At 36.5% G+C, this 23,666-nt stretch overlaps 2 protein-coding genes across 6 annotated transcripts in view; one reads left to right on the top strand and one right to left on the bottom strand.

The window, feature by feature from the left end:
- The window catches only part of BMP2K (BMP2 inducible kinase), a 182,548-nt gene that overhangs the window by 129,648 nt on the left and 29,234 nt on the right, over positions 1 to 23,666 (bottom strand). The window lies entirely within an intron of this gene.
- Positions 23,149 to 23,666, top strand: part of LOC140849732 (uncharacterized) — a 37,931-nt gene continuing 37,413 nt past the window's right edge. Inside the window, exon 1 of the mRNA XM_073238074.1 lies at positions 23,149 to 23,405. Within this exon, the coding sequence (XP_073094175.1) occupies positions 23,149 to 23,405 (257 nt within the window). The remainder of the gene's footprint in view (positions 23,406 to 23,666) is intronic.

Below are 23,666 nucleotides of genomic sequence, written 5' to 3' on the forward strand. Positions count from 1 at the left end.
ATATATTATACTCTAACAAAGGAGAAGGAAGGAAATAATAAAAATTGGAGTAGAAATAAAAATAGAAAAATAAATTTTTATATAAATAATGAATCAATTCAATAAATCTATAAAACATTAATTTTCTTTAAACAGACAAATAAAACTGGCAAACCTGTAGCTAAACTGTCCAAGAAAAGAAAAATTACTAAAATCAGGAATAAAGAGGGGATATTAACACCAAGATAACAGAAATATAAAGGATTATAAGATAAACAATTTTATGCCAATAAATTAGATAATCTGGATTAAATCAGTAAATTCTTACAAAAACGCAAACTATCAAATTGAGTCAAGAAGCAACAGAAAATTTATATAGACCTGTAACTCTTTAAAAGCAAAGAGACTGAGTTAGTAATCACAAAACTTTCCAAAGAAAACCCCAATACCAGATGGCTTCACTAGTGTATTTTATCAAATGTTTAAGATGAATTAACACCAATCTTTCACAAACTCTCCCGAGGGACATTTTTTAATGCGTTCCAAGAAAATCAGACAAACACATCACAAGAAAGTAGAGATCAATATTCCTTATGATGATAGACATGAAAATCCTCAGCAAAATACTAGCAAAGTGAATCCACAATCATATTTAAATTTTTTTTAAAGATTATACATCATAACCAAATGGGATTTATCCTGGAGAGGCAAGGTTGTTAATTCAATATATGAAAATCAACCATGTAATAAAACATACTAATAGGATAAGGAAAAAACATGTGACTACATCAATAAACACAGAAAAAAGCATGAAAAAATCCACTACTTTCATAATAACAACATTCAACAAACTAGGATAAAAGTGAACGTTCTCAATGTGATAAAGGACACATACCGGAAATCCACAGCTAACACCATACTTAATGGTGTAAGACTGGAAGATTTCTTCCTACAATCAAGAACAAGACAAGGATGTCTGCTCTTGTCACTTATATTCAGTATGTGCAGTAGTTTCTAGTCAGGGTAATTTAGGTAGGACCTTAAAAAAGAAATAATGACATGATCTTGTACATAGAAAAGTCTGAAACCCCCACACACAAAAAAAAAAAAAAATGACCAGAGCTAATAAGCTCAGCAGGTTACAATATACAAGATTATTCTTATAATAACTATTTCTATACACTAGCAATGAACTATTAGAGAAGAAATTAACCAATTACAATGACAAAACATCAAAAATAATAAAACAGTAATAAATTTAACAAAAGAGATAGAAGACTGGTATATTGAAAACTACAAAACATCACTGAAAGAAATTAAAGACCAAAATAAATAAAAAAGCATTTCTTATTCAAGGACTAGAAAAATGACCTGTTAAGATGGTAGTAATACTCCTCAAATACTCCCCAAATCCCCATCAAAACACACACACACACACACACACACACATGTAAACTATATCCCTATCAAATTCTTTTTTTTGAAGAAATAGACATACTGACACTAAAATTTATACAGAAAAACAAAAGACACAAAATAGCCTAAACAATCTTGAAAAGAAAAAAATTGGAGGACTCATAATTCTCAATTTCAAAACTGCCTACAAACATATAGCAATCAAAACCATGTGGGACAGGCACAAGTAGAGATGTGCAGATCAATGAAACAGAACTGAGAACCCAGAAACAAGCCCTTACATTTAGGGTCAGTTCATTTCCAACAAGAGTGATAATGCAATTCAATGAGGAAACAACAGTCTTCAACAACTGGCACTAGGAAAACTGGATATTCCCATGTAAATGAATGAAGTGAATAAATTCTACCTCACAACATATACAAAAATTAATTCAAAATGAAATAACCAAAACCTAAGAACTAAAATTATAAAACTATTAGAAGAAAACACAGGTATGAATCTTTATGACCTTGGATTATGCAATGGTTTTTTAGACATAACACCAAAAGTACAAGAAACCAAAGAAAAAATTACTTGGAATTCATCAAAATTAAAGACTTTTGTGCTTCAAAGAACACTATTAAGAAAGTGAAAAGATATTCAAAGAATGGCACAAAATAATACCAAGTCCTATATCTGATAAAGATCTCATATCCAAGATCAACAAAAAACTTAACATCAAACAATGAAAAGACAATTATACAATTCTTAAAAGGACAAACGATTTCATAGAAATTTCTTGAAAGATATGCAAATGCCAAGTAAGCACATGAAAAAAAAATGCTGACCATCATTAGTCATAAGGAAATTGACCAAAACCATAACGAAATACCTCTTCACAATCACTAGGATGGCTATAACCAAAAAGACAACATGTTGATGAGGATGTAGAGTAATTACAAACACTCAAAATTGCTGGTGACACTATGAAATGGTGCAACCACTGTGGAAAAAGTTGGGAGTTAATCAAAAAGTTAAACATGAAGATATTATGTGGCTCAGTAATTCTATTACTAAAAATATACTGAGAACTGAAAACATGCATTCACAAAATAATTGTAAAAAATGTTCATACTAGGCAGAGAGATTAAAGATGGCGGTATGAGAGGTGAGATAGAGGCCTCCTCTCAAAACCACATATAATATGAAAATATAATTAATACAACTAATCCTGAAAGAGCAACAGGAAAGAAGCCTGCACCAGACTGCATACACCTGGAGAAGAGAACAGACCTCATGGAACAGGGCAATGTACCAAAGCCATGATTCAGTGGAACCTAAACCCTTTCCCGACCCCAGCTCACAGGAGACAGGAAGAAAAACAGAGGGGGAGGGAGTGGAGGCTGAAGACTACTGAACACCCAGCCCTGGAGATCTGCTCTGGAAGCACGAACCTACATTGCATGGTGCTCTGGAGATTAGTGGAGTTGGAAAGCTAAGACAGGTGGAATACCTGGAGACACTGAGATTCCTGCCACTTGTGGAAAACCGGGATCCACATCCAGCCACTCTGGGACAAAAGAAAGGTGGGCAGTCTGGGAGATTTCCTAACAGTAAAAGGGCTGCTAAAGTGGCAAGGACTGCATAGAGCTTGCTGCTCAGAAGAAAGGACAGAAGGAGAAAATTCTCCAGATGTACTCTGCCCAGCAGGTTGGGAACTTTCAGGATCTTCAGGTGCTCCATCCACCTGGCTGGCACACAGTTCCAACAACCCCACCATGATATGCAGGCTGCTATGCCTTCCTCCCAGCCAACCCACACCAGCTCAAAACCAGAACTCCCTGCTTTGGCATCAGGCCAGCCAGAGGGAAGCCCTGCCTATGACAACTACAAATGCAAACCACAGAGGCTTACAAATGTGTGCTAGGCCCACTGGTTCTGGCAGTGGAGGCAGGCATAGCAGCCAGGAAGCAGGAAACAGCTCTTTCCTCTCCCCAGGCACCAGCAACGCTCCTCTACAACCCCCAACATCACTCCAGGGGCTCAGTAGGTCCAGGGAGTAGAGCTTCTGGACACTAGTGGGCGCCACATACAAATATGAAATGTCAAAGGAATCTGGTTCAAACCAAAAATCCCACAAACACCAGAAAAAGGATCAAGTGAGACTGAACTCATCAATCTTCCTGAAAGAGATTTCAAAATGAAAACTATATACATGCTCATGGAGGTAAAGAAAAATATTCAAGAACTCAGGGAAGAATTCCAGATGGAGATTCAATCATTACAGAATACAATATCAGAACTGAGACATACAACGGAAGGATTTATAGGCAGATTTAGATAGAGTGGAGGACACAGTAAGTGGAATAGAAATTAGAGAAGAGGAATACAAAGAAGCTGAGGCACAGAGAGAAAAAAGATCTCTAGGAATGAAAGAATATTTAGAGAACTGTGCAACAAATCCAAATGGAACAATATTCACATTATAGGGGTACCAGAAGAACAGGAGAGAAGAAAAGGGATAGAAAGTGTCTTTGAGGAGGTAATTGCTGAAAAGTTATCCAATCTGGGGAAGGAGACAGTCTCTCAAGCCATGGAGGTGCACAGATCTCCCAACCCAAGGGACTCGGGGAAGATAACACCAAGACATGTAATTAAAATGAAAATGGTGAAGATGAAGGATAAGGACAGACTATTAAAAGCAGCCAGAGACAGAAAAAAAGATCACATACAAAGGAAAAGCCATCAGGCTATCATCACACTTCTCAACAGAAATCGTACATGAAAGAAGGGAGTGACATGATATATTTAATGCAATGAAGCAGAAGGGCCTCGAACCAAGACTACTCCACCCATCAAGATTATCATTTAAATTTGAAGGAGGGATTAAACAATTTCTACATAAGCAAAAGCTGAGAGAATTTACCTCTCACAAGCCGTCTCCACAGTGTATTTTACAGGGACTGCTACAGATGGAAGTGAAGCCTCAATAGCAGCCACCAGAAGAAATAAAACCATAGCAAAGGAAGAAGACCAAATAAACACTAACCAAATGCAAAATTAAAACACGTACCAACAAAGTCAGTCAAGGGATACACAAAGAGTACAGAATATGATACCTAATATATAGAGAATGAAGGAGGAAGAAAAAGAAGGGGAAAAAAACCCTTTAGATAGTGTTTGTAATAGCATACTCAGTGGGTTAACTCAGACTGTTAGACAGTAAGGAAGTTACCCTTGCACCTTTGATAACCATGAATCTAAAGCCTGCAATGGCAATAAGTACATACCTATCGATAATCACCCTAAATGTAAATGGTTTAAATACACCAATCAAAAGACACAGAGTCACTGAATGGATAAAAAACAAGACCTGTCTATAGGTTCACTACAAGAGACTCACTTCAAACCCATACATACACATACACAGACTGAAAGTAAACAGATGGAAAAAGATATTTCATGCAACTAACGGAGAAAAGAGCAGGAGTTGCAGTACTTGTATGAGACAAAACAGACTTCAAAACAAAGAAAGTAACAAGAGACAAAGAAGGACATTACATAATGATAAAGGGGTCAGTCCAACAAGAGGAAATAACCATTATAAATATATATGCATCCAACACAGGAGCACCTACATATGTGAAACAAATACTAACAGAATTAAAAGGGAAAACAGAATGCAACGCATTCATTCTAGAAGACTTTAACACTCTACTCACTCCAAAGGACAGATTACCCAGACAGAAAGTAAGGATACAGAAGCACTGAACAACACATTAGAACAGATGAACCTAACAGACATCTACAGAACTCTATACCCAAAAGCAGCAGAATACACATTCTGCTCAAGTGCACATGGAACATTTTCAAAAATAGATCACACACTATGCCACAAAAAGAGCCTCAGTAATTTCAAAAAGAGTGAGATTGTAGCAACCAGCTCTCAGATCACAAAGGTATGAAACCAGAAATAAATTACACAAAGAAAATGAAAAAGCTCACAAACACATGGAGCCTTAACGACATGCTCCTAAATAAGCAATGGGTCAATGAACAAATAAAGACACTGACCAAGCAATGTAGAGAGACAAATGACAACAATAATTCAACACTGCAAAATATGTGGGACACAGCGAAGGCCATGCTAAGAGGGAAGTATATTACAATACAGACTTACCTCAGGAAAGAACAATCCCATATGAACAGTCTAAACTCACAATTAACAAAACTAGAAAAACAAGAACAAATGAGGCCCAAAGTGAGTAGAATCAGGGACATAATAAAAATCAGAGCATAAATAAATAAAATCGAGAAGAAGAAAACAATAGAAAGAATCAATGAAAGCAGGAGCTGATTCTTCAAGAAAATAAACAAAACAGATAAACCCTGAGCCACACTTCTCAAGAAAAAAAGAGAATCTACACACATAAACACAATCAGAAATGAGAACGGAAAAGCACTAGAGACAACACAGAAATACAAATAATTATTAGAGAATACTATGAAAAATTATATGCTAACAAACCAGATACCTAGAAAAAACGGACAACTTTCTAGAAAAATGCAACCTTCCAAGGCTAACTCAAAAAGAAACAGAAAATCTGAACAGACCAAATTACCACCAACAAAATTGAATTGGTAATCAAAAAACTACCTAAGAACAAAACTCCTGGAACAGATGGCTTCACCACTGAATTTTATCAAACATTTAGTGAAAACCTAATACCCATCCTTCTTAAAGTTTTCCAAAATGTAGAAGGAATACTTCAACTCTCATTCTACAAGGCCAGCATCACTCTAATACTAAAACCAGGCAAAGATATCATAAAAAAGGAAATTACAGACCAATATCCCTGATGAACATAGATGCAAAAATATTCATCAAAATATTAGCAAACCGAATTCAAAAATACATCAAAAAGATCATTCATCATGAATAAATAAGATTTATTCCAGGGATGCAAGGATGGTAAAATATTAGAAAATCCATCAACATCATACACCACATAAACAAAACGGACAAAAACCACATGATCATTTCCATAGATGCTGAGAAAGCATGTCACAAAATTCAACATCCATTCATGATAAAAACTCTCAACAAAATGGGTATAGAGGGCAAGTACCTCAACATAATAAAGGCCATATATCACAAACCCACAGCCAACATCATACTTAACAGCAAAAAGCCAAAAGTTTCTCCTTTAAGATTGGGCACAAGACAGGGATGCCCACTCTCCCCACTTTTATTCAACATAGTTCTGGAGGTCTTCGCCACAGCAATCAGACAACACAAAGAAATAAAAGGCATCCAGATTGGTAAAGAAGAACTTAAACGCTCACTGTTTGCAGATAACATGATATTGTACATAAAAATCCCTAAGGAATCCACTCCAAAATTACTAGATCTAATATATGAATTCAGCAAAGTTGCAGGATATAAAATTAATACACAGAAATCTGTTGCATTCCTATACACTGACAATGAACTATAAGGAAAACAATTCCATTCACAATTGCATCAAAAAGAAAAAAATACCTAGGAATAAACCTAACCAAGGAAGTGAAAAACCTATAATTCGAAAACTACAAGAAATTCATGAGTGAAATGAAAGAAGATACCAAATATGGAAACACATCCCGTGCTCATGGATAGGAAGAATTAATATTGTCAAAATGTCCATACTGCCCAAAGCAATCTACAGATTCAATGCAATTCCTATCAAAATACAGCATTCTTCAATGAACTAGAGAAAATTGTTCTAAAATTCATATGAAACCACAAAAGACCCCGAATAGCCAAAGCAATCCTGCAAAGGAAGAATAAAACTGAGGGGATTACACTCCCCAACTTCATGCTCTACTACAAAGCCACAGTAATCAAGATAATTTGGTACTGGCACAAGAATAGACACATAGACCAAGGGAACAGACTAGAGAGCCCAGATATAAACCCAAGCTATATGGTCAATTGATATACAATAAAGGAGCCATGGACTTACAATGGGGAAATGACAGCCTCTTCAACAACTGGTGTTGGCAAAACTAGACAGCTTGTCTAACCCCATACACAAAAGTAAACTCTAAATGGATCAAAGACCTGAATGTCAGTCATGAAACCATAAAACTCTTAGAAGACAACATAGGCAAAATTCTCCTGAATATAAACATGGCAACTTCTTCCTGAATGGATCTCCTCAAGCAAGGGAAACAAAAGCAAAAATGAACACATGGGATTACATCAAACTATAAAGTTTCCATGTAGCAAAAAACACCATCAACAGAACAAAAAGGCATCTTACAGTATGGGAGAATATATTTGTAAACAACATATCCAACAAGGGAGTAACATCCAAAATATATAAAGAACTCACATGCCTCAACACCCAAAAAGCAAATAACCTGATTAAAAAATCAGCAGAGGTTATAAACAGAAATTCTCCAAAGACAAAATACAGATGGCCAACAGGCACATGAAAAGATGCTCCACATCACTAATTATCAGGGAAATGCAAATTAAAACCACAAAGAGGTATCACCTCACACTAGTTAGGATGGCCAGTATCGAAAAGCCTAAGAACAACAAATGCTGGTGAGGATGGGAGAAAGGGGGACACTCCTATGTTGTTGGTGGGAACGTAAGCTAGTTCAACCTTGGAAAGCAATATGGAGGTTCATCAAAAAACTATAAATAGAAATACCATTTGACCCAGGAATTCAAATTCAGTAAGACATATGCACCCCTATGTTTACTGCAGCACTATTTACAACAGCCAAGATATGGAAGCAACCTAAGTGTCCATCGGTAGATGAATAGATAAAGACGATGTGGTACATATACACAATGGAATACTATCCAGCCATAAAAAAGAAACAAATCCTACCATTTGCAACAACATGGATGGAGCTGAGGATATTATGCTCAGTGAAATAAGCCAGGCGGAGAAAGACAAGTACCAAATGATTTCCTTCATTTGTGGAATGTAACAACGAAGCAAAACGGAAGGAACAAAACAGCAACAGACTCACACACTCCAAGGGACTAGTGGTTACCAAAGGGGAGGAGTGGGGGAGAGCAGGTGGGAACAGAGCGAGAAGGGGATTGAGGGGTATCATGATTGGCACACATGGTGTGGGGGGGATCATGGGGACGACAGCGTAGCACAGAGAAAGCAAACAGTGACTCTGTGGCATCTTACTACACTGATGGGTAGTGACTACAATGGGGTATGGGGGACATGATAATATGGGTGAATGTAGTAACCACATTGTTTTTCATTGAAACCTTCATTAGAGTGTATATCAATAATACCTTAATAAAAAAATAAAGCAAGGGGAAAAAAAAGATTTGGTACGTATACACAATGGAATACTATTTAGCCATAAATAGAAAACAAATCCTACCATTTGCAACAACATGGATCAGGCTGGAGGGTATTATGCTCAGTGAAATAAGCTAGGCAGAGAAAGACAAGTACCAAATGATTTCCCTCATTTGTGGAGTATAACAACAAAGCAAAACTGAAGGAAGAAAACAACAGCGGACTCACAGACTCCAAGAAGAGACTAACAATTACCAAAGGGGAGAGGTGGAGGAAAAGGGGATTAAGGGGTATTATGATTAGTTCACATGGCATGTGTGCGGGTCATGGGGAAGACAGTGTAGCACAGAGAAGACAGATAGCGACTCTGTGGCATCCTACCACTCTGATGGACAGTGACTGCAATGAGGTATGTGGGGGACTCGATAATATGAGTGAATGTAGTAACCACATTATTTTCATGTGAAACATTCATATCAGTAATACCTTAATAAAAAAATAGTGAAAAAATAAAAATGTTCATAATAGTATTATTCATAACAGCCAAAAAGTAGAAGCAACCTATATAATCCATGAACTAATTAATGGATAAACAAGATGTGGTATTATCTATATAATTCAGCCATAAACATGACATATGGATACATGCTAAAACATGGAAGAAACTTGAAAACACGCTAGGTTAAAGAAGCCAGACAGAAAGGCCCTGTATCATGACTCCATTTATATGAAATGCCCAGGATAGGCAAATCCATACAAAAAGGAAATAGATTACTGACCACAAGGGTTTGGAGCAGGTAAGGAGGAATGGGAAGTGACTGCTAATGAGTACAGGCTTCCTTTTGGGTTGATGAAATGTTCTAGAATTAGATAGTGGTGGTTGTTCAAACAGAGTAAAAATACCAAAAGTCACTGAACTATACAATTTAAATTGAATTCTATGATAAATTATACCTCAATAAAGCTCTTATTTTAAAATCAGAGTATGTCCAAGGAATTATAATTACCTACATTTAGCTAAAGCATGGACTCCAAAATACGATGAAATTACAGGAGATGAGCCATGGTAACGAGTCAGATATGGTGCTAATCATAAAAGATAATCACTACAATTATGCTAAGATGCTTGAACTTTGTCCTGCAGATGAGGACACCATGGAAGAATTTTAAGCAAAGGTTTATATTCATGAGATTTGCATTAAAAGTAACTCTCTAGTAATTGAATTCCAAGAGAAAAATGGGAAAAAATAAATGCATCATTTATGATAGCAACAAGAAAATAAAAGCATCTAGGAATAAATCAAACAAAAGATGCATGAGAGCTTTATTAGGGAAATTATAAAACTTTAATAAGAGATAAAGAAAACAAATTCCTAGATACATATGAATAGATATCATAAAGTTTTCAGTTTCTCCTGGATTATTTAATAAATGCAGTATAATTCAAATAAAAATAAAATGAATAGTTTCTCATTGAATTGGATGTGCTGATTCTAAGATTCACATGGAAGCACAAATTATTAAGAATTAGCCAACAATTTTTAAAAGGAGCAAGATGAAGGAGTGGAGTTAAGCACTTTTTAAATTATCAAAATCATAAACTCTGAGAAGATTGTGATAATGGCACAGAGATACACAAAGGACTACAGAATAACAGAGGAAAGTCAGAATTAGAGTTATATGTGAAAACTATAAAAAGTTGATAAATGACATCAGAGACATTATGTTTCATTGGGAAAAGGATAAAACAGTCAATTGTGTTTTGCTTTAACAATTGGAATGGACAAGGAAATTTAATCTTTACTGTATAACATATCAAACATAAAGTTGATGGTTTATATATGAAAAAATTGAACATTAAAAGTTTTAAAAGAAAATACAGGTAAATGTATGTATGACTTTTAAGCAAGGAAGAATTTCTTACATTATACATTTAAAAACTCAAAGATAAAAACTAATAAATTTGATCACATTAAAATCTGAACTACACTTTCTTGTTTCTAGCGACATCGCAGACTACAGATCCAAAAAAAAAAATCTTCCTGAGTACAGCAGTTTAAATACTGGATAAAAATCATCATAGAAACAGATCAACAGAATTCCTTGTCAACAGAAGCCAAGAAGAAAACATGAATCCATAGGTCGCACTGGGGCCAAAGGCAACAATGGAGAAGGATAGAAGGTCACAATGGGACCAACCCCTTAAAGCCTGGACCCACAAAGCACTTCATCTTTAATGTAAAATAGAAACTAATCCACTCTGCAGATGACACTGAAGAGGTACATGCCAATACCTGTATGAACCAAAAAAATCCTAAGCCAAAAATTTAAAGTAGGCACCAGGCTGGTATACTCAGGAGTCTGATAAATTCAAATTTTCTCTAGAGGAAGGCATTCAGACTTCAAAAAACTCCAACCAGTGAGAGTCTCTGGAATGTGATCACACAATAAACAAATATTTTAAAAAGAAGTAAATCACTGAGCATTCAAGAAACTAGCCACCATGAACAAAACTCAGAAGAACCTACCATTTACAAAATGAGACCTAAAAAGACTAAGAAACACTGGAATTACCAAACACAGAATGTAAAACAATTATGTTCCATGTACTTAAAGAAACAAAATTGGGAATTGAGAACAAGGGACTAAGAGGTTATCAAAATTGACAAGGCCAAAAAATATGGCTAGGCAATTTTACAAGCTGAATTTCTAATATGAAAAACATAATAACTGGAAAGAGTCAACAGCAGATGAAGCACACCTGGAGAGAACTGCAAGATACATCTGAATGGGGCAGAGTTCTGATATACCAAAAGCACAAAGGGTTAAAGATAGAAAATAGGGAAGAGACTTTATAAGACTCGGAGGACACTATGAAAATATTCAATATACATCAATTACTTAAGAGAACTGAGAAGACACATTCTTAGAATATATCTGAGAATTCTCCACACCTAATGAAAGATTGAGAAAACCCAAGAATTCTAAAATACAGTATCAGAAAACCCCACGACTACCATCACAGTGAGAAAGTACAGCACCAGAAAAGACATAAAGCCTCCAGTCAGAAAGGCAGTTACCCACAGAGGCAATCAGAGTGACTGACAACTTCTCAAGAGGAAAAGCAAGGCAGTGAAATGATACTTTCAAACACTGAAAGAAAATTACCATCTACCTAGAATTCTGTATCAAGCAAAACTCTTTCTAGAATGGAGATGAAATACAAGTATACTTCGTTTTATTGCTCTTCACTTTATTTACCAATACTGCCTTTTACAAATTAAAGGTTTTGGCAACCCTAGATTGAGCAAGTCTACTGGCACAATTTTTCCAACAGCATTTGCTCACTTTGTGTCTCTGTGTCACATTTTGATAATTCTCACAGTATTTTAATTTTTTGTTATATTTATATTTGCTATGGTTATCTTTGATCTTTGATATTACTTCTATAATTGTTTCGGGAATATCATGAACTGCACCCATATAAGATGACGACCTTAATCAATAAATGTATGTATTCTGACTACTCCATCCACCCATCCTCCCATCTCTCTCCCTATCGCAGGCCTCCCTAGTCCCTGAGACACAACAATATTGAAATTAGATCAATTAGTAACTCTACAATGGTCTCTAAACATTCAAATGAAAGGAAAAGTCATACATCTCTCTAAGTCAAAAGCTAGAAATGATTAAGCTTAGTGAAGAATGCATGTCAAAAGCTGAGACAGGGCAAAAGCTGGGCCTCTTAGGCCAAACACTTAGCTAAGACGTGAATGCAAAGGAAATGTTCTTGAAGAAAATTAGAAGTGCTACTCCAGCAAATACATAAATGCTATTATAGAGTTTTAGTGGTCTGCATGAAGATCAAACCAGCCACAAAATGTTTCTTAAGCAAAAGCCTAATCCAGAGGACAGCCCTAACTTTCCCTTTCTTCAATGCCATGAAGGCTGAGGGAGGTGAGGAACCTGCAGAAAAAAGTCTGAAATTTAACAGTTTGGTTCTCGAGGTTTAAGGAAAGAAGCTGTCTCATAATATCAAGTCGCTAGGTGAAGCAAAAAGTGCTGATACAGAAGCTGCAGCAAGTTATAAAGAAGTTATAACTAAGATAACTAATGAAGGCGGCTACACTACACATTAGATTTTTATTGTAAACAAAAGAGCCTTGTATTGGAAGATGTTATCTAGGACTTTCATGGCTAGAGAGAAGTCAATCCTCACTTCAAAGCTTCAAGACAGGCTAACTCTCTTGTTAAGTGCTTACACAGCTGGTAACCTACGTCAAAGCCAATGTTCATTTACCAGTCTAAAAATCCAAGGACCCTTAAGAATTATGCTACATCTACTCTTGTCTATAAATGGAACAAAACCTGGATGACAGCACATCTGTTTATGACAAGATCTACAGAGTATTTTAAGCCCACTGTTGAGACCTACTGCTCAGAAAAAGATTACTTTCAAAATATTTCTTACTGCTCATTGACAATGCACCTGCTCACCCAAGAGCTCTGATGTAGATGCACAAGATGAATATTTTTTTCATGCCTAATAACAAAACATTAATTCTGCAGCCCATGAAACAAGGAGTCATTTTGACTTCTAAGTTTTATTATTTAAGAAATACATTTTGTAAGGCTACAGCTGCCGTTAACAGTGATTCCTTTAATGGATCTGGGAAAAATAAATTGAAAACCTTCTAGAAAGGATTCACAATTCTAGAGGCCATTAAGAACATTTGTGATTCATAGGAAGGGTATCAATATATACAGGAGTTTGGAAGCAGTTGATTCTAACCTCCATGCATGAATCTGAGGGATTCAAAGACTTCAGTGGAGGAAGTATCTACAGATGTGGTGTTAACAGTAAGAGAACTAGAATTAGAAGTAGAAATTGAAGATGTGACTGAATTACTGCAGTCTCATGATAAAATTTGAACGGATGAGGAGCTGCTTCTTATGGATAGGCAAAGAAGAGCAGTTTCTTGAAATGCAATCTACTCCTGGTGAAGATGCTATGAAGATTGTTAAAACAACAACAAAGGTTTTAGAATATGACATAAATTTGGTTTATAAAGCAATGGCATGTTTTGAGAGGACTGACTCCAATTCTGAAAGAAATTCTACTGTGGATAAAATGTTATCAAACAGCAACACATGGTACAAAGAAATTGTTTGTGAAAGGAAGAGTCAATGGATGTAGTAAACTTCACTCACCTTTTTTTTTTAATTGCCACAGCCACCCCAACCTTCTTCCACCACCAACCTGACTAGTAAGCAGCCATCAACTTCGAGGTAAGACCTTCCATCAGCAAAAAGATTATGACTTACTGAAAACTCAGATGATGGATAGCATTTTTAAGCAATAAACTATTTTTAATTCAGATAAAAACTTTTTTTTAGATATAATGCAATTGCACACTTAGTAGAATACAGCATTGTATAAACATAACTTATATACACCAAGAAACAAAAGAAATTCAGTTGAGTCACTTTATTGCAATATTCATTTTATTGCAGTGGTCTGGAACCAACCCCACAATATCTCCAAGGTATTTTTCAATGACTCTTCAGGCTAACATGATGACCTTCACTGAAGGAACTTTAGAAGTAGAAGGTGTCATAGTGAAGGCAACTGAGCCTAGAAGGAAGACCTGATATACAAGAATGATGAACAAAAATGACTGCTATTATATACTGACTTGCAAAACAACAAGCATAATGTCTAATCTGTAGAGCAAAAAAAGTGAAGACAGATGCAAAATACAGGACAATATCATAAATCAGAGGGAATGCTGGTGATAGAAGTTAGAGCATTCTAGGGCTCTTATATTTGTAAGGCACATAGATATTAACTTTAGTCCTGTGTTAAACAATCATTAAAAGACCAGCATTAAAAGTATTAAAAGTATATAACTTCCAATTAATAGAAAGGAAAAAAATGAAATGAAGGAAAGAAAACTCTAATCAGTCCAAAACAAAGCAAGAAAATAATTTTTTAAAAGGATAATAATTACCAAGTGTTGTTTGAAGAGATTGAAGAGTCAAGGGCAGAAGCAGGAGACAATTAGAAAAGTACTTCGATATGAAAAAACAGGTCTCAACAGGATACGTGAAGACTATAAACAGTGACATGAGAGTAGGCAAGGCTAAAAAACTTCTGCCTTATCTACAATTAATTTATAATGAAGTTATTTCTCTATTACTTGAGACATTAATACACACACACACACACACACACACACACACACACACACACACACACACACACAGTTACTTCAATAGTCCAGGCAATGGATAATAAAAGTATTCATAGAAAGATAACAAATGAATCTCTAGTTTCTTGCTTTGGTGACTCTGCATGGGCTCCCCTTTCGATAAAGAAAGATAAGTTGTTCATTTGGTGAAAAGTTCAGGTTTGTTAAAGTTTATTTTAATATTTTAACATAATGTCTACAACAGATGAAAGAAAGCCTGGACTACAGAGAGAGAGATCTGGGGAATCTGTGTTTGTGAATGTTTCCATCACATAGAAAGACTCAGGGGGGAACAAAAGACAGGTAAAACACCAACACTCAGCAAAGGAAAACCAGCTCATTGAGCTTTATGGAATGTTCTCACTCATCTTAAAACACTTTTTGACAACTGTTTTTAGAAAAAAAGCATAAAAGACAATTATTTTTAAAAAACTGTTCTGAAACATACTGAAAGGCTTACTAAGTTTTTAAATATATTCATCCTTCAAAAACTCTTTTAAAATTTTAGTAATATACTATAGACATTCCAGTAGATAAGCAGGCAATTCAATCTAAAGTCTAACAAATAAGTTGTTTGCTATTTTTAAATTTTAGATATTTTTAATTTTATGTATTTTTTTTAAAGCTGTAGGTCAAAGTTTTGAAGACAGATGTAGCACAAGACATTCCAATTTAAAGTATTAACATGAAATGTAATATAAAATCAGAGAAGGCAAAACCCATTTTTTAGAACACCTGGAAATTAAGCTAACTTGACACTAAACAACTTGCCTCCATTGCATTACTTAGTTCATCAAAGTAAAATTAAAATCATATATCATAGCCTATGGTTAGCAAACAAAAACCACTAAAAATCATATTCCTGAATGTACATGAACAAGTTCCACATTCAATTCAAGTAAAATAAATATTTTTTTAATTGAAGTATAGTTGATATATAGTATTATATTGGTTTCAGGTCCACAACATAGTGATTTAACAACTATATACATTACAAAATGCTCACCACAGTCAGTATAGTTACCATCTGTCAACATTCAAACATATTAAAAAATTATTATATTCCCTATGCTGAATTTTTCATCATGACTTACTTATTTTGTAATTGGAAGTTTGTACCTCTTTATCCCCCTCACCTGTTTTGATTGTCCCACCACCACCTGCCTCCCCTATGACAACCAATAGTTAGTTTTCTCTATATATGAGGCTATTTCTGTTTTGTTTTGTTTTTTAGGTTCCACAAGTGAAATCATACGATATTTGTTTTTGAGCATAATACACTCTAGGTCCATCCATGTTGTCACAAATGGCAGAATTTCTTTCTTTTTTATGGCTTAACAATATACCACCACTTCTTTTTCCATTCATTTATTGATGAAAATTTTGGTTACTTCCATATCTTAGCTACTGTAAATAATGTGGCAATAAACAGGGGTGCAAGTATCTTTTCAAATCTGGGATTTTGTTTTCTTTAGGTAAATTCCTAGAAGCGTAACTACTGGGTCATGTGGTATCTCTATTTTTAGTTTTCTGAAGAACCTCCATACAGCTTTCCACAACATTCCCACCAACAGTGTAGGAGAGTTCCCTTTTCTCCATATCCTCACCAATACTTGTTAATTCTTGTCTTCTGTATAGTGGCCATTCTAACTGGTGTGAGGTGATATCTCACTGTGGTTCTGATTTGCATTTCCCTGATGACTGGTGATGTTGAGCAGCTTTTCATGTGCCCGTTGGGTATCTGTATGTCTTCTTTGGAAAAATGTCTATATTCAGGTCCTCTGCCCATTTATTTAAGTCACAGCATATATAAAGTGTACTGTATGGGATGTGTTAACTCATGATACTATCCTTTACCACTGTACTCACCCTACACGCTGATGCTTATGCACACATTTTGTATAACAATCTCAAGTGTGCCAAGTAAACACAATGCCTTTCTGTAATTACTTCACAAGAGGGAGGAGGGAACTAAGGAGAAGAATTGCAGTACAGAGCCAAAGTATCAGCAGAAAGCCAGTATCTATTACTTCAAGACTTGATACTAAAGCCTTGGCTTAGAAAACAGTTACATATTAAACATTCTGTGTTAAGCCTAAGAAAGGCACACTAGTCTACCAGTTTCAAATCAGTTTATCTTGATGCTGCTAAACACAAACAAGACTCAAATTGAAATCATTTGTATAATTCCTCCTTTTCAAAGACAGTTCAAGTCTATTTCCTGATTTAATTAGGCCTCTCAGGCAGAGTACAGCATATCCTTCTTACCAACCTTCACCATTCCCTGGGCTTAATATTCCACTGACTAAATTCGTACTTATCCTACGAAAGGAAAATCACCCAGTATTATCATCTAACTCAGTGCTTTCCAGTACTTGGCCAGGCCACTGGGTATGTGGCGAAGTCTGCTTTCAGCCTGAGTTGACCCACAGGGACCTCCAACCACTATGGCGCCACTATGAGGGTCAAAGAGGAATCATCACAGCACCCCTGTAACTCATCCGTGGCATACTGGTATGATCACAGCACATCAGTAGGGAAGAATTTGGTCAAACTCTTCTGATACTCAGAGATAAGGGTAGACACAGCCTTACAAACATTTTATGTACTTTTTGATAGAAAAGCCAATCATACTAGCAGAAAAACTGTATGTAAAACTCTACACACACACACAAAGTATCTGAATGAGCACCAGACTCTCCACCAAAACAAGTATTTGTATACAGGTTAAAAACACAAACTCTCTTATGCTTTTACTTCTCAGTGTTTGCATGTATTTCTAAGTACCTAGAGCCACTATTATCTAAATTACTACTAAAATACAAAACTTTGAATACCATTTTTACAATGTAAACATCACAGGAAATCAAGTAGCAGTACAAGTAATATCTACGAACTCGCTGAAATCTTCTGCAGGATTTGTGTGTTGTATAAATTTTCCTGAGGAAAGGATCTATACATAGCTTTCATTAGATTCTCAAAGAAATATGCAATTCAAAAAAAGTTATTTTTTATTACTCTTACCGGAATATAGACAAACAGAACTTTTTCCAAATTCTGGTCCTGTCTCTCTCTCTCTCTCTCCCTCTTTTTCTTTCAAGACATATCCACTTTCTTAAATTGTCTGTAACTGGCTTCTAAGGGTACCTGACCTTGCTGGCCTCAGATTCCTTCTCTGTAAAAATGGGAAAAGTGATGTTGCCCTGTCCACTTAAGAACTATTAAACACATTAAATTTGGCAGTGTAGCAGAAAGTTCTCTAGAGAGAAGTCTCTACCAAAGTATGTCAATATAAATAACTTAATAATGTTTATCACTGCTATTTTTTTATCTGTTAGAATGGTTCCTAGACTTAAATTTCCAGACAGAACAAGTACCATTAAAAAAAAAGTTTGTCTTATAAAGCACTGATACCCAGACTCCAGTTTTCAGCTTTTGCTCTCTCATTCAGCTTGTGGATCTCCTTAAGACATTACAGATTTATATTAGAATTTATTTTACTTGAAAGCATGCAATAGTAGTTATGTGCATTTTAAGGTTAAGACTACAGTGAAACTCTTGGTTGGGTAAGAAAATTCCAGGTACCCGCTGGAACTTGCCTACTTCCCACCTGAAATGATTAATCTGTTAGAAGACCACTGTAAGAAACAGACACACCTTTGAAAGAACGTAATCACAGCCTTTCTAAAAGCATATTATTTTCAAAGTGAAATAGTTTATACAAATGCAGTTGAAAGAAAGGTAGGAAAAGATATAAAACCACTTATTTCTTCCCTTGGTGAGGCTTTATGTATGTCAACAATATGCCTAAAATCATTCCTACAATCTTTAAAGTACTTAAGAGACTGGCCCCTTTGACTTTAAATGACCCACATAATAAAGACAGGAGAGTCTTTGAAACAGCTGAGTCAAGTTTCTCAGCTACTATGTACCCAGGAGCTACTATGTCCCCTTTTCCTTTATTTATTTCAACTAAAATCTTACAAGATTTCTTATAAGTCTCACATTTAGGACCTCAATATATTTTTCTCTACTGACCTGACTTACCCAAGTTTGGGGGAACCAGTTCTAGAAAAACATACCAGGTTGTAACTTCTATGTCTTGTTACTTTTGATTCTTCAGGCCTAAGTAATAAGGTAATAAAAATACATCCCTAATTAAAGGCAAATTATCTTCTCCCAAAATCATGATAATCAAAATAAAATGTTTTTGCATTGCTGAAAGATCAATCTATTTACACTATAATATAAAGCACATGGGCTAAGCTTATGAAGTTGCAGGACCCAAAGAAAAAAAATTTCCTTGAGAAACATAAAAGATTTTAATAAAATGGAAGATATGCTATGTTCCTCAAAAGGAATACTCAGTACAATGCCAACTATCCCCCCATCCCAAGTTAATAAACAATTCTAATGTAATGCCAATCAAAATCCCAACACTGCAGAATTTTATGGAGTTCCTATTAAACCTGAAGCTTTCTGGATCTTTCTCTAAACCTAGGATTAAATTTCTGGGACTTAAGTCCAGGAATCTGTTCAATGAGCACCCCAGATAGAGTTTAGAACCCTTGTATTAGTCCTCCTATCTATTAATTGCCTATCTGAAGGCCAACAACGTAAATACAGACAATGACTGTAATCAAGAACCTGACTTACAATGGTTCCACTTAGAATTTTTCAACTCTATGATGGTGCAAAAGTGATACTCATTCTGTAGAAACTGTACTGAGAATTGTAAATTTCAATCTTCGCCTAGCTTCTTGCTAACAATATGCAATACCATACACTCTCATGCTGCAGTTCCCAGTCAGCCACACAATCATGAAGGTAAACAATCAATACACTTATAACTGTTCTGTATCCATACAACCATTCTGTTTTTCACTTTCAGTAGAGGATTCAATAAATTACATGAGATAGTCAACACTTTATTATAAAATAGGCTATGTATCAGACGATTTTGACCAACTATAGGCTAATGTAATTTTTCTGAGCACGTTTAAAGTTAGGCTAAGCTCAGTGATAATGTTTGGTAAGTAAGGTGTATTAAATGCATTTTCAACAGGATATTTTCAAGTTACAATTGGTTTATCAGAACATAACTGCATCATAAATCAAGGAGGATCTGTATTCACTTTGGAGGTTTTTTTCTCTCCCTCTTAGGAGATTAGCTAAAAGAGAATGTGACCTGTGAAAATGGCACTGTCATCACCTGAAGGCTTGCTGGGTAATACAGAACCTCAAACCCACCCAGATGTATGGAATCAGAAACTGTAAACTGTACTTTAATAAATCCCTAAGTGATTCTTCATATACTTATTAGCATTTGAGAAGCAGTGTCTTAAGGTATAAAACTCCAAAAAATTACATTTAAAAAATCAATGCATCTAATACCAGTAAATCAAGTAAAGATGCAGTCAAATTTGTCTTGAACTTCCCTGCTCTATTCACCAGCCCCCATCCCTCATCACAAGTGTCACTCATAAGACAAGAATGAAGTCGTATCTCTTGACTTTCCTTTCCTTTATTTCCAGTCACATCTTTTCCCCTTCCTTATCCCCATTTTCTTTCCTACTAGTGGAAAAGTCAGATTTTAGAATTAATATTTTGGGATTGTATTTGTTTTATTTTTCCAGAACTGAGAAAGGCTGCATGCATATAAACTTAGTTCTCTGCTAATACTACTTTCTTCTCCATTTCCTACATCTCAAAACTCCTCCATTCACAAATCCAAAGCCTGGGTATTCACTCTCAATAATCTCTAACCCATCTCACAACTTCCCTCTCACCATTAGCATTATCCTAATCACTCCTTGGAACTCCTCGGCCTTACAGATAACTATTAAGTTCAAATATCTACACCTTCAACTTTTCCAAGTTTCCCCTCAGTAAGGTCTTGTACTCTGCAGCTCCGCTACCCATCATCTTGTTTCTCAGCCTACCTTCTGTGTTCTCCCCACCTAATTACTACACCCACGCATCTCACCCAACTGCAAATAACTAATCACCAGGTGGGGGCTCTTCCTATGTTCTCTTTCTTTCAACAATGCTAGCCTCTGGAACACATTTTAAGTAGGACACCATATGTGTGAGCTTACAATTATGGGAGGAAAAAGACAAAAATAAATTATTATGAAATACTGTGATGAACTCCATGGGCAATATAATTTTAATACCAAGAGTTGCAATGAAATAATTATGTTTCGAATACCCTCAGTCCAGCATTCTCTTTTCCATCTGAACAGGCTCTGAAATGTCATTGTTTTGGGAAGACTTTCTTGATTAAGAACTAACAACATAAGCCAAGTATCTATTACATAAACAGCATCAATGTACCTAATTCAAACTACACACACAACCACTTAATTCATATGTCCTCCAATTCAGTGGCTTATTAATATAATCCCACTTTTGATTAGGGGTAAATACTAAGCAACTATCCCAGAACTTCATCTTTGGAATGTATCACTACTTTATTTTAACACATGTTTAATATTTTTATTTTCGACCTCTATGAATGCTCAAGTTAAAAACTTCACTCATTTGATCAGGTTCCCAGCATGAAATGTATGAAATCCCCAATTTAGTAGTGGATTGTGTTCTGACAGCTTCTAAATTTACTCTCTGGCATTCAGAATATTTTCAGACAAAAACTATCTTACATGTGATAACGGAATTTTCAGGTAGGCCTACAGTCTAGTACTAATAGTATTGCAATACCTTAACTTCTCTCTATAAAACATTTTTCATCAAGGTCTCCAACTTGAGAAGCCAAGAATGCATCTCACTACACCCCTAGTAACACAATTTTGTCCAGCCTACCAAATTGTAATAAAGGGATTCTCTCAGATTCAAGTCACTAACAGTACCCACTTAAATAATAGCAGCAACTCAATCAAGTTGTCTACAAATTCTATAGCAGTTCCTAACTTTTATTTGGCCATATTCCTTTGAGAATATGAAGAAAGGCATAAACCCTCCCCTAAAAAAAATGCACATGGATGTCTATGAACCCCAAGTGAACAACCCCCACTGTGAAGGGTCAGGGTCCACACAATGACTGTACACCACAGACCAGTTCTGGCCAATACAATGTGAGCGACATATGCAATCTTTAGTTTTCTAGTTGCTCAAAAAGGTCAAAAGGCTAAAACCCAGCAAATTTTAAAAATACATTTTACTTAAACCAAAATATCCTAATAGAAATACTATTATTTCAACATGTAATCAATACTATAAAAATATTACACTTTTTATATTAAGACTATGAAATCCCATTTGCATCTTACATTTATAGTAATTCATGCTAGACACATTTCAAGGAGTAGCCACATGTAACCAGCGGTTATTATACTAGAGAGTTTTGCTAGACTAAACAGTGTATACCCAGCAATTCTCAAGCCCTTGGGACTTGCAATCCCTTTACAATTTCAGAAGTTATTGAGGACCCCAGACAGCTTCTGTTTCTGTGGATTACATCAATCCATATTCACATTTTAAATTAAAACTGAGTATTTCTTAAGTCTTTATTAATTCATTTAAAAATAGACACACTAGGATCACGGAAAGATGGTGGCGTGAGTAGTTCAGTGGAAATCTCCTCCCAAAAACATATATATTTATGAAAAAACAATAAATACAACTATTTCTAAAAAAGACACCAGAGGACACAGTAAAACAGCCAGGATACATCTACATCTGCGAGAACTCATCATCACACAAAGGGGGTAAAATACAAGCTGTGGCCAGGTGGGACCCGAACGCTCCCCCACCCCAGAACACGGCAGGAAGAAAGGAGTCAGAACGGGGAGGAAGTGAAAGTCCAGGCCTGCTAAACAACCAGCTCTAGAAATCCGCACCCAGAACACAGACACAAGGTGCATGGGGTGCTGGATATTAGAGAAATGGAAAAGCAAAACCTGCAGAAAGGTACCTGCAACCAGCGCCCCTGAGACAAAAGAAAAGCAAGTGCTTTCTGCAAGTCTTAAAGAGACAGGGACCCCACAGCTAGACAAAGTCATCCTGGCACATTTAGCGAGCAGCTGGGAATCCCGGGGAACTTTAGGCACCCTAAACCCCTGGGCGACAGGGCAGCTCTGAAGTCTCTCATGGCACTAAGCAGCCTGCCAGTCGCTCCCCCAACTGGCGCAGACCGTGACACACCAGCCCAGTTGTGGGAGAGCGGCAGCGCGCACCGATGGCAGCAGTGCTGGAGGGGACCGGGAGCAGCCCACGTGCACCAGCAGGGCCAGAGGGAACCAGGAGTGGCTTGTGCGAGCCCACCGCAGTGGCAACTGAACAGCGTGGGAGCAGCCCGCGCGCATCGGCAGCAGTGGCACCAGAGGAGCCCGGGAGAAGTCCATGTGGGGCAGCGGTGCCAGAAGGAGCAGCCGCGCTCCGAGCAGCTAACTGGAATCCCAGCCCAAAGCACAGCCACGCGGGCCAGACACAAAGGCCATTGCTGGCACACAGCTGCCCGGCAGGGGCACCACTATTGCAGAGGAGTGCACCTGGCGTGACTGCCACTCCCCACAGGGCTCCGCACTGCTCTGACGGACACCCCGCCCACAGCAGCTTAGTGGATTAACCTGGTGGCTGCTCCAGGAGTGCGGGTAACTGACACAGGCAGCAGAGAAGGGCAAGGCATCCAGGAAGCGGGAAAGCACTTTCTTCTCCCAGCTGACACACTCACAACCTGACTACAGCCACTGCTAT

The sequence above is a fragment of the Manis javanica genome, chromosome 5 (assembly GCF_040802235.1).
Source record: "Manis javanica isolate MJ-LG chromosome 5, MJ_LKY, whole genome shotgun sequence".
NCBI lineage: Eukaryota > Metazoa > Chordata > Mammalia > Pholidota > Manidae > Manis > Manis javanica.